This window comes from Mya arenaria, chromosome 5 (assembly GCF_026914265.1).
Source record: "Mya arenaria isolate MELC-2E11 chromosome 5, ASM2691426v1".
In the NCBI taxonomy this organism is placed as follows: domain Eukaryota; kingdom Metazoa; phylum Mollusca; class Bivalvia; order Myida; family Myidae; genus Mya; species Mya arenaria.
In genome coordinates, this window is record NC_069126.1 from 61,757,654 (window position 1) to 61,772,972 (window position 15,319).

At 35.4% G+C, this 15,319-nt stretch overlaps 1 protein-coding gene across 1 annotated transcript; it reads left to right on the forward strand.

Moving 5' to 3' along the window:
* The first annotated feature begins 276 nt into the window (after positions 1 to 276).
* Positions 277 to 8,135, forward strand: LOC128236113 (transmembrane and ubiquitin-like domain-containing protein 2). The gene is made up of 4 exons (XM_052950970.1): positions 277 to 334; positions 3,387 to 3,493; positions 4,466 to 5,261; positions 5,562 to 8,135. The coding sequence occupies exons 2-4, from the start codon at positions 3,400 to 3,402 to the stop codon at positions 5,932 to 5,934; spliced, it is 1,263 nt and encodes a 420-aa protein (XP_052806930.1). The 5' UTR covers positions 277 to 334; positions 3,387 to 3,399; the 3' UTR covers positions 5,935 to 8,135.
* Positions 8,136 to 15,319: the final 7,184 nt, after the last annotated feature.

Below are 15,319 nucleotides of genomic sequence, written 5' to 3' on the forward strand. Positions count from 1 at the left end.
CTCCACCACCGGAATGGTATGTATGGCTGAAATAAATTATGGCAGAGTGAGTGAGTAAGATACATAATTAAATTGTCCAAATCGTAAGTATATATTGTTTTTTGTTTTATGTATACAAACCATCTAAATCATACCGGACTATAACTGATATCGGAAAATAGCACAATGAGCGACTGTTTCTTGTTTTCATACACCCGACTTTAAAAGTACATATTTTATCTCGTACTTTGATACCGTTTTGTGATAAGACGTTTTGTTTTAATTAAATTTTTCAAGCGCTTTCACAACCCGGATCTGTCAATATTGTGGAAAATTGTATTTTCTTTTCAGTCTGGTATACAATATTTTAATTCCCTACATAATTGAAATGTTTATAATATTTCCGTTTTACAAAAGAATTCTCTTTCCCCAATACAAATTCAGTCTGAAAACAAAAGGCTTTCATATTTTGGGTGGGGCTCTAACAGTGACACTAAAAAAACTTACAATATTTGGACATAATTTGCTATTACAGTTTAACCTAATGCTAATCAATCTATAAGGGAACAACACCGATGATTTCAGAGATCATAACATTAACAAAACATGGTAGTCTAGATAATAACTTAATACGCATTATTATTGAAACTGATAGGCTGATTGAAATTTCATATTGAAGTAGGTTTTTTGCTATTGCGGCCAACACAATGAATTTATTGACAAGCTGCCTTCTGCTGAGTTTGACTGAGGCTCTCAGAGGGCGATCAGTCGATCAAGAATTACTAAAGCTGCATTCCTTCGAGGGGTTAATACTGCTAAACTCTCTTGGTGGGAGGGGGGATATCAGCAAGGGTTTTACCCTAGGATGATAGGGAGCAGGACTTTTCAACCCCAAGACATTTCAACCCCTTCTCAAAACGAAGACTTTTCAACCCTTAGACTTTTCAACCCCTATTTCAAAGACTTTTCAACCCCTACCTGTTTGGACTTTTCAACCCCTAAATCAAAGACTTTTCAACCCCTAGTTGAAATATTTTGATAGCCATATTGAAGACTTTTCAACCCCTAAATCAAAGACTTTTCAACCCCTATTATTTTTGTCAGCCAGATGTTGTCTTTTTCATTGTTTTTGCAAGAAACTTAACCAGTTGTTATTGAAATAAGAGATTTGTGTGGCTTATTTGTTACACTTTTCTCCAAAGTATTGGATGAAGTTTACAAAGGCTTTGCCTTAATTTACTAAGCACTGGTGATGGTTAGGTTTTTTCAAAATAATATTCCGAACATTAACAATGGTACGGTAAAGTAAGATTTTGGTGCCTGGTTACTCCGAACATGCAATTGTTGTATTATTCTGAAGGATATTACATATCTCGTATATTATGTACAATGTTATTACCATAATTGTGTTCTTTAAATAACAAATTTGAATAATTGCAAAAGAAAATGAATGCAAAGAAGAATTTACGGAACATTCTCCCTTGTGCCTGTAGAATGCCAATAAAAACCTGAACTTGAACATTTATAAAACTTTCATTGCTTTTAAAAAAGGTCAACAGTGGAAAGCTTTTTTGTAGTACCAGATTGCTATTTCAGTACAGTTTGATTTTAATTCTTGATAATGTATTATCTAAAAATTCAGAGTTTGCGGGTATAAATAAATAAAATATATTTTTTGTTTGATTTTAAATCCTGAAAATTATACACAAAATGTATCAAGATGGCCATAGTTTGGAATGATGGCTATGATATTAGAACCTTAATTTAAAACTGTCACTTTCAAGTTACTATAACCTCAATTAAAGGTGTTATGAAGCCCCTTAATCCCTGAGGAATTTATGACCATGTCACACATGTTGCCCATTAATGAATGTGCGACCTTCATTCCATTCTTTAACTGCATATATGAAAAGACAATACAATGCTTATAGCATTTTTTTACATTTATACCACTTTATAATAGAATGTCCTTATTTTTTTTAAATTGAGAAATAAAAAATGTTAATAAAATCTTACATTCCCCTTATGGTGATAATTAAAGAAGTCCAACTTCAACACATGTAACTTATGTAATTTGAAAGCATTTGGAACTCAATCTATAATACATTTTTATCATCTTTGAACTCAATGTATACTTTTGTATTTCTTAAACATTGTCTGCTAAATCATGATATTTTGAAATATTATGAAGAATTTTATTTTAAAGTTCAACTCATTTTATTGTCTTTTTTATTGATGACAAAATGTTTTTAAAAAGTGTTTAAAAAAAACTAAAAGAAAAACAAAAGCTTTTTCAATTAATTGATGGAGCAGTACCATGTACATAATGTATTGTATGAGGATATCCTCAGGGAGATAAGGAAGATTTATGGCTAAATGACTAAATAGCTAAATGGACAGTCGAGCATTTTTTTTTACTTATTTCAATGAAAATATTTAATGAATTATTGTATTATCATGTGTATATTTTGTATGTATTACATATTTTTTGTTTGTTATATTTTTAGTCTTAATATATTCTTGATTTTTAAAATAAATTTCAAAATAAATTGTTTACTGTTGTAGTTATTTTCTTATAAAGGTGAGAAATTAAGGGGTTGAAAAGTCTTCGTTTATTAGGGGTTGAAAAGTCTTTGTTTAAGGTGGGGTTGAAAAGTCTTAGCACTTTTAGGGGTTGAAATGACAAAGGGGTTGAAAAGTCTTTGATTTCACAAATGACAAAGGGGTTGAAAAGTCTTGGGGTTGAAAAGTCTGACAGCCGGATGATACCCGTGAATATAAGCTTTATCCCTTAGATAAAAATACCTTTCTTAATCTACATTGTAGGAAAATGGGTCTTACTCGTTGAGAACACTGTACTAATTGTTAAGTAAATATGATAAGTTTGAATGGAGGCAAAACAATTTATTTTCAGGCACATTAAATTTTGCTCCTTGTCCAATTAAACCTATTTAAAAGTTAGAGCTATGTTGTTTAAAGACTCAAAATCAGCTATTGTGGCCTATATATATATACTATTTGTGAGACTTTGTATCAGATCCATTGTGCTCCAATTTCTCCTCTTCCAAATTTGAAACCAAATTTGAAACTAACTTTTAAGAAAGTTGCTCTTTTTTTATCTACGTAACAATATGAAATATATGTATGTTGTGGCAATCTAATCGGAACATTGCTTTTTAGTAGTTTTCTCTCACATTTTGAAGTCCCTGAACTAACACGAATGCTTTGAGACTGACACTGAAAATTCATATAAAGCAAAGAAGGATGGACTCCTTCATCTGAAATTTGCCATTGTTTCTTACTCACACTTCATTTTCAAAACCCCTAATAATCTGGTTTTGCATCCCTGAAGAATGATGTGAGAAAGATTTGGAAATATTTATTGTTCATTGTGGTCACTGTTTCAGAGTCTGGGATAAGATGTCCTGGATTGAAGGAGTGGGGGATGAGGTGACGATCATCCTCTGCTTCACCTTGGTCGTTGGTATCCTGCTCATCGCCTGGCTATCTACAGGTATCACTTTTATCGCACAACACATTTCAGTGTTGTTGTTTTCTGACCAATTTGAGGCCAAAGTTCAGCCCAATTCCTAATGCTAAAACTTTTCTTTTTTTTCACCAAAATGAAAAATGAAATTGCCACTTTCTGCTTTATAATTTTTTAAATTATAAAAATATTTTCACATCCAATAAAGTTTGGTGAAGAAAAATTGGTGTATTCTTAACAAAACACAACTTTATCGCCTTCTTTTATCTTTTTTGTCTATTCTTTCAAGCTTTCAGGCAAAACTGGAATTCACTATTTAAGTCAAAATGTTTTTCCCAATCGGAAATGTCCCACCCCAATTCTCAAATGGTTGGGAAAAACACTGCAGTTAATTGCAGGATCAGAGAATGTTTAAGAGATACTCATATTTATGATCAAAATAACAAACATAAATTTTAGGTGATAAAGTCAGATAAACCTTTAACTACTTACAAAATAGTGCATTAATGGAAGATATCAATTACTGATAACAGGATTGTAACTGACATGTATTAAATAGCTGACATTGCACAAATATTAAATAACTGGTGGTTCCTAAAAGAATTACAAAGATCAATGATTGTCTCATAAGCTAGAAATGGCATATTTTATGCACCATTCTTTCAAATTAAACACTGTTTTCTTCATAAGAACAATTGTTTTGAATATATTTATTCATCCCTTTCGGTAAATTAAAACAATTGTTTTATTTGTGGTAGTGTTTATTAGTAAGAGTGCATCTTTAAATACAATGTGAAGTTATGCATGTGTTATACAGAATTTCATCTATGATAGTTGGTATAATGTAGATTTTTGTTCCACATCAAATTTGATTAGTATTAACATAAGAATAAATAAATAAAGTGTTATTTTATTTCACTTTTGAATAAGAGTATCATTATCTTGTGTAATAAAATTTAATTTTTAGTCTCAAAATTTAAATTTTCTGTGATTTTCCAGGTATCAGAGAAATTCCATTCATCAGTGTTATAGTGGTACAGCTAAGACGACGAAGACTTATCGGAGCCCAGCAAGCTCAACCAGCTGGTACAAATGCTACTGAGCCTGTGCAGCCAATCTCAGATCAGGCAACGGGGGACACAAATAGCCAAACAGAGCAAAGTCAACCTACCGGTGATAAAGAAAATGAAGTACCTACCAGTATAGCAGCAAGTGAAGAAGGTGCTAGTGTTGAAATTGCAGGTGGAGAGGTAAAAGAGCCTGAAGCAAATGCTAATGAAATATCTGCAAGTTCGGGTTTAGAGGAATCAGAAAATAAACAGTCGAACTCAGAAAATGATAATTTCCAAAGTGCAATTGAAAAACCTGCATCAGCAGAGGAGCTTAGGGAAAGGAGACTGGAATTCCTCTCAGGACAAACTCAGTCAACCCAAATTGTAAATAACACTGGCAGTGAAAACACTGATAATACAACTGCACCATCTAGTTCATCTGTGTCTCATACAAAGTCCCTTAGCCAACTAGCATCTAACTTATTATCTCAGCAACTTAATGGTAGTAACGATTCCAGTAGTGTTGACCAAGAAAATGTTGAAACTATTACTTCCTCTACTGGTTCCCAATCTGTTAGGGAGAGCAGTAATGCTGGGAGCCAGGCTGGAACAGAAAGTAATGAAAGAGTGACTGAAAACCCAGAAATTGCTCCCGGTGAGATCAGAGTCCGAATAAAGTTCCTGAATGATACACAGAGACTAGTCACGGCACCGCATGATGAAACTATTGGAAGTTTTCGAAGGTAATGCGATGTGCATGTCCACTGCCAGTTTGGCATTTAGCCAGTGTGATTTTTAATTTCACCATTTATTTTAATCAAATTACATGTAAACTGTTTATTAACATTCATGTAGAAATTCAAGTCTAAAACACATTTACCTGGTAAACACAATGTATCGATTTCAAAATTAACGCTTTCCTTAAAGCTGTATCTCGGTATGGCGTGTATCTAATACTATACTTTTTTTGTAAGTTTTTGTTCTGGCTTAAACAGTATTTTACAATGACAGTGCATGTTGTCATGATTTATTATCTCTTTCAGGAGACATTTCTCTGAAGAGCTAGCTGAACTAAAGCTTGTGCGGTTTATATTCAATGGACGCGACCTTCGTGACGATTCTTCTACACTACAGAGCAACAACATTGGTGACAACTGCGTTCTACACTGCCTCGTGACACAGCAACGACAGAATGAGCAACAGCAACCAGTGGGGGAAGAGGGTGGGATAGATATCGGTCTTCTCATGTTTCCGCTATTTGGCTTGATTCTTCTCATCATATGGTACCTGAGGTTCACCTATCGCCAGTTCTTCAATGTGACTTCGACTCTTACTTTAGCAGGGATCACATTTCTGTACCTTTTAGCTCTTGGATCAGTTTTACGACCTGTGAGGCATCATGAACACATTGATTGAAGCGTGAAAGATTTGAGTTATGGTGTAAATAGGACAGGGTGCTGCAGAAATGGGACAGGGTGCTTAGGTGGAAAAGGTCACACTGCTTTCGGCTGTGAAGAACTTAATATTTCAAATTTAACAAAAAATATGTCAGAAGTTTGCAAGTGTTTTTAATCCTATAATAAGCTTTTTAACAAAACATTCAATCTATTCAATTAACTTCATCCTTCAATTCTAAGTAGGCAGAAGGCACACATGCTGGTCTACGAGGGCAGAATGCTGAGAGGGATGTCACAAAAAAGGGCAGGGTGCAGCAGTCTCCTATTACTTTTTGGGTTAAAGGGACTCGCTCATGTATTGTAAAATGCAATTCTTTATGTGAGGTAAATCATTAGGATTGATGAAATTAAGATACTGGTGGCTGGAACCATTTAACAAATGTTGAAACATGCTCAAATGATGTCTTTGAAGTCAACGATTTTGAATGACGTGGGTTCGCTTCCGACTTAAACTAGGTTGTTTTTTGTACTTTAATCGTGTGTTTTTTTCTGCAATTTCGATATCAAAGAGTAAAATAAGTATGATATAAGTGTTTCTCAGATGCCTTATGATTATCATGAAAAAAAATGTGTGTCCAAAAACATGAGCGATTTCCTTTAAATCCTATATGAATGGATAACATATCTTGGCTGTGGTTTCGGTAGATATTTTATATCCAACAAAATGTTTTATGGGTTGTTTATTTTAATAATGTACTTGTTTGTACACAGAAGAAATGCCACTATTTACTAAATTATGCATTTATGGAAAATATTAATTACTGAAAACAAGATTGTAATCATGTATTTAATTGCTAAAAAAGCATAGATATTAAATGACTGATTAAGTGATCAACTATCGTCTCTTAAGGTAGAAATACCATGTTTGCTGCAGCTTTCTTTTTAAATTAAACACGGTATCCTTCCTTATTCATAAGAACGATTTTTTTTCGATAATAATTCATCCTTTTCGGTAAATTAATACAATTGATTTAATTGTGGTACATCTTATCTGGGAGTAAAAGTGCATCTTTAAGTTTATCCAAGAGAAAATATAATACAATAATTTTGTTGACACGGCAGGGCTTTTTCAGCAAGAATACTTTTCTTTTGTAGCTTCAATTCGATTCAAATATTTAAAAAAAATATAGAATGAAATAGGGTGAAGAAGTCTGATAGGGAAATGGTTTTCTGTACTGGTATATTTTAGATTTTTCTATGACAAGGAAATGTTATCAAATAAGAAATTTGGTTTAGTTGATACTTATTTGAAATCACATGACATTGTCAGTGGTTGAAAGTTATCATCTATTATGTCATGTAGATATTGTTTATATGGCTGCTTTATATGGCTGCTTGTCTTTGGTAGTAATTAAATGTAAGTTGGGATGATTATATATAACATGTAATGAAAAGGTGTTGGTCAAAATATCATTTCCTCTTTAAGTTTTAGGTTTTGTGTTTGCCGGTGTAGTGTTTATGGAGAACACATATCAATGGCACTGAATGAAAAACCAGTAAATGCCAAATGCCAACATGGTACTTTTTGGGAGGGACAAAAATTGAAAAGTGAAAATTCCGAGCCTGCACTTTTTTGCACAATGTTGTGGGTTAGTGCAAAACTGATGTAACACCATCAATTTTATACGGAATTGAATCTGTCTTGCACTTAGCCTGCAAATACTGGGATTTCATTCATTCAATGCATTTACAGCCTTTTATTACATAGTGATTTTTTTGCTTTCTGATTGGCTATTGTAATGGGTGTTTTTTCTAAATAAGCAATAAAAAATAAAAAAGTTTTAGTGCCAAAATGCATTTACTGGTTTTTCATCGAAATAAACATCCTAAATAACTTGACTGTTTTTAATTATGGGCCCTTGACTGTTTGGATTTTTGTTACCTGTTTTTATTTTGAAATCATGAAGTTACACATTTTTCTGTTGTTTTTCTTTGTTGATTTAATTTCAATTTAGTAAATTTTATGAAACTGTAATCTATGTATGCAAAGTTTCTGTACTGTTAAATAAATGGAATGATTTATCATGATTTTTATCCATCCCAATGAGCTGGATTTTCAAACAAGTCACTGTTTGATGTATTATTTTTAGCTTGTCTTTTTTCGAAGAATCAAAATTGTCATATATTTGGTGTCATCTGCATTGTTTGAAATAGACCTTGGCCTTTATCAATGACAATAACGGTGGATCCATGGTCTAGTGGTAGCACACTTGACTGTTCTAGGGGTTGCAATTTTGATTCCCCATGCACCACTAAAAATAAAATTGTCTTCCGAGAGGGACGTTAAATGGGGGTCTGGTGTGACTGTGCTATACACTGGTGCACGTAAAAGAACCAGGGTAGCTCTAACCAGGGTAACATTCTGTCTGTGCACTATTCTCCAAAAACTAACATTCTTATTGGTGCACTCGCCGAATGGGCAAGGCCCGAGTTCGAGTATAGATAAGCTTACACACACCTCAATGACAATGTTGATTCTCTATAAGGACACCGGCCATTATCAATTAAACACCATTCAAGATTATCTGACTAAACTTGGTACACATGTTACCTGAGAGAATATTATGCACATTTTAAACAAGGGCCATAACTTGTAATTTAATAAGTGCTGAGTAGTGCCCCTTTGTTGAAGGAAATAACTGGTGTGCACTCTGCAGCACTCTTGTCTTTTTAAGTGCATTTTTAGCTCTATTGGCCAAAGGCCAGAAGAGCTTATGCGATGGTAATGTGTACGTAGTATGTGCATCCGTGCGTCTGTAAACAATTGCTTGTGAACATGATACAGTCTTCAGTTTTGATTGTATCTCGATGAAACTTGTACAGTATCTAGATATCCATTACAGCTTGGTTCCTTTCGAAAACCAGCCAGATCCGCCCATGCATGCCTAGATTATGGCCCTTGATAGTATAAAAAAATGCTATTGTGTAAACACTAGCTTGTGACCACGATACAGTCTTCAGTTTTTATTGTATCTCGATGAAACATTTACAGTATTTAGATATCCATTAGAGCTCGGTTCCCTTCGAAAACCAGCCAGATCCGACCATGCATGCCTAGATTATGGGCCTTGAAAGTATTAAAAAATCAGTTTGTCTGTAAACAATTGCCTGTGAACATGATACAGTCTTCAGTTTTGATTGTATCTCGATGAAACTTGTATAGTATTTAGATATCCATTAGAACTTGGCTCCTTTTGAAAACCAGCCAGATCTGCCCATGCATGCCTGGATTATGGGTCTTGAAAGTATAAAAAATGCTATTTTAAGCTAAGTCTATTTTTAGCCAAGTCTACATGAGCGAAATCCATTTTTAGCCCTGTTTACATGTAAAGTCACAATTGCTTGTGAAGGTTTGTTCAATTTATGCCCCTGGGGTCATTACTGCCCCCCCCCCCCCACGGAGATTGTCCTGCATGGGACCAGTGCGGCAAATGCAAACGACCTCGGCGGAGGCCCAGGGAAGAGTTCTCTTTTCTTTGTAAGGGATGGACTCCCCCCCCCCCCTTAAATTGGGAAATGTTAAAAACCTTTTTGTCTGAAACCACTATGCAAATCCTTGCTGTTTTGAACAAGGCTTTATTTAGTGGTCCACTACCATGGTTGTTCAAATTATGCCTCTTGGGTCAAAACTGGCACTGCCCTGTGTGTCACTATTTTCCTAGAGACTTATTTAAGAAATATTTTCAAAATCTTCTTGTTTCAAACCACAAGGCCCCTTGGGCAAAAACTGGCCCCACCCCTTTTGACTTACTTATTAATTTTTTAAGCTACAGTAAAGAAATTTTGACCATGTGAACAGTTTTGCAAACAAGCATTAATGTTGTCCTGGGATGTCCTTGACTTTGACCTTTGACCGAATTTTTATTTTTAAAGCTACAGAAATGAAATTTTGACGATGAGTACAGTTTTGAAAGCAAATATTTTTTACCCTCCGATTACCTTTACTTGGCACATATTAAAATAGTTCATGCAACTAATCTGCTTACAACATTTCCTGTCCTCAGATGTTGAACGTGTAGCGTTTTCAGCTAACCCAAACACTGAAAGTGAACTATATATTTGTTGCCTATTACTCAAACGTACATGCTCTGGATTGAAAATGACCATAAGAGCCATGCCAGTAGAGCATAGGCCCTTTTGGGCCTCTTGTTTTATAAATCCTCTGACTTACATTTACAAATTCGTTCATAATACAGATGAATTCAGCATACAGCCAGTATTGGCAAATTCTTAACATCATTAGAATCAAAATATTCATTACATATGTCCATTGAAAAATGATAAAAAGTAAAATAATCAAAGTACTCAGGGGAAAATTGCATAACCCATGGGGACATCCTTATTTCTTGTAACAGCTGTGTGGATTGTCCTTAATATCACCAGGGTACACCTCTCAGGTGCTCCTAAACTGTCTGAATTGTTAAATGCTGCGTTGAGTATTTTTTCGTTTTTACAAGAACATATATATGCAAAAATAATCCATATAAGACTACAAAATATCGATTGATATTTGAAACAAGTCCTAAAAACATTGCACACAAGCTTATATTTTTCCCTATTTAGCTCGCTTGAGCATCCGTGTAATCTTCTCCTCAAACATTGCATGCGTTAAGCAAAAGCTAACATTACCTCACGTAAGCAAACTGTTTTGGGGGTTTTACCTGTTACATCGCTGAGCATACACTGCAAATGGGGAACCAATCAGCAACCGTTGGCTTCAAACACGTTTACTGAACGCATGACTGGTTGATGCTTTAGTAGTTCTATTTCTACTAAATTTAAATGAAACCTGTTCCTTATGGGTTTTCTCATCGATGTCAAGGCCAACTGTGACTATGGTTCATTTTGAGTAAAAATTAGATCACAAAGTACAAAATGTTGCAAAAACATCTGTATGAAAGATGGCATAAGCTTTATGAAAGTTAGTCTGAATGTTCCTCTGTGAAATCTGGGACAATTTCTATCATACCAATAGGTCATTACGACTCAAAAAAGATCCTTACTCTCAAACTCAATACAGGGCAAATTTTGCTCAATATGTATTCAACTTATTCTAGAAATATAAGTTAAATTAAATATTAGCCATGTCATGTTAAACTAGGTCACAAGGTCAAACGTTTAAAATGTTAATTCACGCGAGACCACATCTTTCTAGTCTGCAAGGACCTCAGTCGGAATAGGTATTAGGGGTCGAGGTCTATCAAAGGTCACGTTGCAATTGTTGATCTTAACGCGCTTGAGATCTTATATTCCACATATATTTTTTTTATACAACACATGATCTAAATGAGTGTTTCTATGCGATCTAGGTATAATTTTGATAAATGTAGTTCACTAGGTCAAAGTTCAAAGAATGTAAACAACATTTTAACACTGTACTTTGTTTTTCTCCATCATAATGAAAGTTTTTCAGATACATGTATATGTTCTTTATGGTTCGTGCTGAATGGAACTGTTGTTAATGGTGTAGTCACACTCTAGCGTATGATAGAAACGTATGTATTGCATGTGAAAATTTTAGAAAAAAATACTTATACGCACAGTTTTCGAGCGTTTAAACCCGAGCTATCGACGACAGTCCTTTACAAACGTATGAATAGCTTGTGAACAGCGTTTGTATAACGTATAAACGACGTACAGGTAGCGCATGAGAAACGTTTGCGTACGTGTGTTAGCGTATGTCAACTTAAGTCACCGCCAGTGTAGCGTTTATCACCGTGTGGGTAGCGTATGCAAGCGTATGAGTAACGTATGCATAACGTATGTGAGCTTATGAGTAATGTTTGAGCTGAGACTGCATGTGCTGAGATGCAGAAAGACCTGGAGGAGCCTCTGCCGATTCATCGATAGAAAAAGACCTCAGAATCCAGACAATGACATCCTCGAGTCCTTGCAGAAGAGAGTTGCTGAGTCTGGCAGCATCCGTAAGATAGGAAGTTCCACTTTTTGAGGAATTTGACAGATATGTCACGCCATCCCTCTGGAGTAGTGGGGCAGTTCATCACTTCAGGCAAATACTCATCGATTATGGCTTGGCCTTTGGCCTCTCTAACAACGACTGACATGGTGTTATGCGGGACCCTCCATCCATACTGCATGTTTGCATAAGCGCTTCCAGAGGCAAGATGACGCAAAGTCAATGCAAGCTTCAGACCGGGCTTTAGGGAAGGCCTGTACCTAGTATGATGTTTGGACCCACCCTCTGTAGCAGCTCATCATACATCTCAGGGGGCATACGCAAGAAGTTTTTGAACGATCTCCGGTCCTCATTTCTGAGTTCAACCATGAGCTGGTCATACAGGCCAAAATGACGTCGTCGTCCAATCCATGGTCCCACCCAGATTTGACGTCTTATACTCCTCCTTCTTTTTCCTTGTCTTCTATTCGTTGAGCATAATAAATTGTTAATTTTATAAGTTCGTAATGGTGTTGGAGAAGAGCTATCTCCATAGTCTCTCTGTCGATCTACAACTGACGAAGATGAGGAAGTGGAACCCTATATATATTTACGTTCAACTTCACTACAGATCAGCAGCAAATGGTATCAAACTTTGACTGCTATTTTTTTTACTTGTTTACTCGTTCAAACGGTTTGATTGGTTAGCAGTTATTGTTGGATAAATATTGGCAAATCAATAGACATACCAAACCAAAAAAATAAACTGGTTTAATACAATTGGTTGCATGGCTTTATCAACTTCTGAAAGGTTGTCAAACTCGAATAGCTGTTTATTCTCCTAAACGGGTGGAACTATTGCATTTGGATACCGCTGAAGTTCCACGCAGATGTAGTCTAGGATATTCACTAAATCCTAGACATTGGCAAAAGTTGTTCCAGAATTTGACGTTAGAGGTTAATGTAACATAGTTTGGTCGGTCAAGACGTGCGCCCCTTCCCACGGAACGGAATAATAAATAATTACGATTTAGATGATTAGCATATGGTGAGCATAAGTATTCGCTACAAATGATGCAGTAGCCAGAACAATCATTTTTCAAAATTAATAGCATATCGATTGGGATCAATGGAGACCTGGTCCTGGATACATATTCTGAAGTTTTCGTTATAGCATCAGACCTAATGACTTGTAAATTGCTGATCAAATAATATAAATCTAATGATTGCCGGTTAGGCTGGTCAAAGTGTAACAAATGGCTGTATGTATGCGATGAAAACGTTATCTTCAAATACAAATTACTCACTTCCGCATGATCTTTTGTCATAAACATGTACATTTGGGTATGACAATGTGACCTTTTGTCATATACATGTACATTTGGGTATGACAATGTGACCTTTTGTCATAAACATGTACATTTGGGTATGACAATGTGACCTTTTGTCATATACATGTACATTTGGGTATGACAATGTGACCTTTTGTCACATGTACATTTGGGTATGACAATCTCACCTTTTGTCATATACATATATTTTTTAGTATTATAATCTCACCTTTTGTCATATACATGTACATTTGGGTATGACAATCTCACCTTTTGTCATATACATGTACATTTGGGTATGACAATCTCACCTTTTGTCATATACATGTACATTTGGGTATGACAATCTCACCTTTTGTCACATGTACATTTAGGTATGACAATCTCACCTTTTGTCATATACATATATTTTTTAGTATTATAATCTCACCTTTTGTCATATACATGTACATTTGGGTATGACAATCTCACCTTTTGTCATATACATGTACATTTGGGTATGACAATGTCACCTTTTGTCATATACATGTACATTTGGGTATGACAATCTCACCTTTTGTCATATACATGAACATATTTGGGAATAGCAAGAGGGATTCGAATTTGTTTTGCTGATGTGGGTACTCGATGTGTAGAAGATGAGTACTTAAGAAACTACTTCGGACTTAAAATGTCACATGTATACACAAGAAAGACAATTTTATATCAGTTCATGGTACATTTTGTTTATATGAATTTCAAACTTTTTGTTATCTTTTGCAATGTTTCAACGAAGTAAAATAAAATCAAAACAAAACAATGAAACTAATTGTGTTTATGACATAATGAAATAAAATTATGATAACTATTTGTTTATTTGTTGATAGAATACACAACTCATTTATGGCGATGTTTTGTAGTGTTATGTTGTTTTATGGGCCAAGGGCCGTTTCAAGAAAAGGTTTATAATCGTGCAATTAATAATCTTAATCCTGTATATATAAAGGTCACGATGGCAAACTTCGATTTTATTATTTCCTCAACTTTGAATGCATTTTCAATATTGGTGAAAATTCAATTTACACAAATCTGTAGCAAAATAATGAAATTACGACACAAGGATATTATCAATTAAAAGCGACTATAAAACCTTTAATGAGACGGCCCTCAAACAAAATTGTCTTTACAAAACAAATTCTGACTTAACTTGACTAACACGTAAAGGCCGGGTAACTGTTTGTTTCAGTGTTAGATCGTAATATATTTCACCTTGTGGGCACCATTTGTTGTTCACAAGGTGAAATATATATTTCATACGATCTTATGCACCAGTCAATTGCAACCACGCCCCCCAGGTCCGGGGGTATACCGGGGATTGCCGGGGAAATGAGCCGTGTTTATACCTTTCAGGTGGCCCCGCAGTGCCGAGAGAATGTGGTGGTTTTGTCTTCGCGCACAATATAGCGGGGGAATGGGTCCTGTGTAGGGTCCCTTGGGTGCAGGGGCATTTGGCGGGGATTTTACCATCAGTTCATCCCCGCAGGGCGAGGATTTTACCCGGGGTTGGCTGGACAGAAAGTCAAAGTCCCCGCTATTCCCCGGACCGTGGGGGTGGGGGGGGGGTGGCGGCGTGGTTACAATTCACTGATACATATCCGATCCGGGATAAACATTCCGAAAACCGTCAAGTATAAAGTTTTAGGAATTATTAAGTGTTAGGCCATGTTAGGCCGTAAGGTAATCTTGGTGCTCTCGTATATCCTAAGCGTTGTAAGCGACGTTTGGTTGCAGCCTTGTACATGTAGTGTGTTCTATTATGAAACAGACTATAGATCTATTAATACTTGTACCCTTGTTTAACCACTGGACTTCACTTGTAGAATAAACTTAGTAGCAGATTCAGAAAACGAAAGAAATCCACCACAATAGGTCTCAGTGTGTGTGTATACAACGTGATAAATTACGTCATAAACGTTACGTCGGAAGGCAAAAATTTGCTTTAATGAAGACTTAAATCAAAGACAACTTTTCATTTACAACACCATTTTAAATGATACAAAGTGCAGTCTATGCCGCTTTAAGAGCCCCGCATTTGTTCTATTTTCCGATATTTGATGAGGTAATTAGTTTTATCAAAC

Coding starts and splice junctions, on each gene's coding strand:
- LOC128236113 (XM_052950970.1), top strand. CDS start 3,400: ATGTCCTGGATTGAAGGAGTGGGGGATGAGGTGACGATCATCCTCTGC. Junction 3,494..4,465: donor CATCGCCTGGCTATCTACAG/GTATCACTTTTA, acceptor GTGATTTTCCAG/GTATCAGAGAAATTCCATTC. Junction 5,262..5,561: donor ACTATTGGAAGTTTTCGAAG/GTAATGCGATGT, acceptor TATCTCTTTCAG/GAGACATTTCTCTGAAGAGC.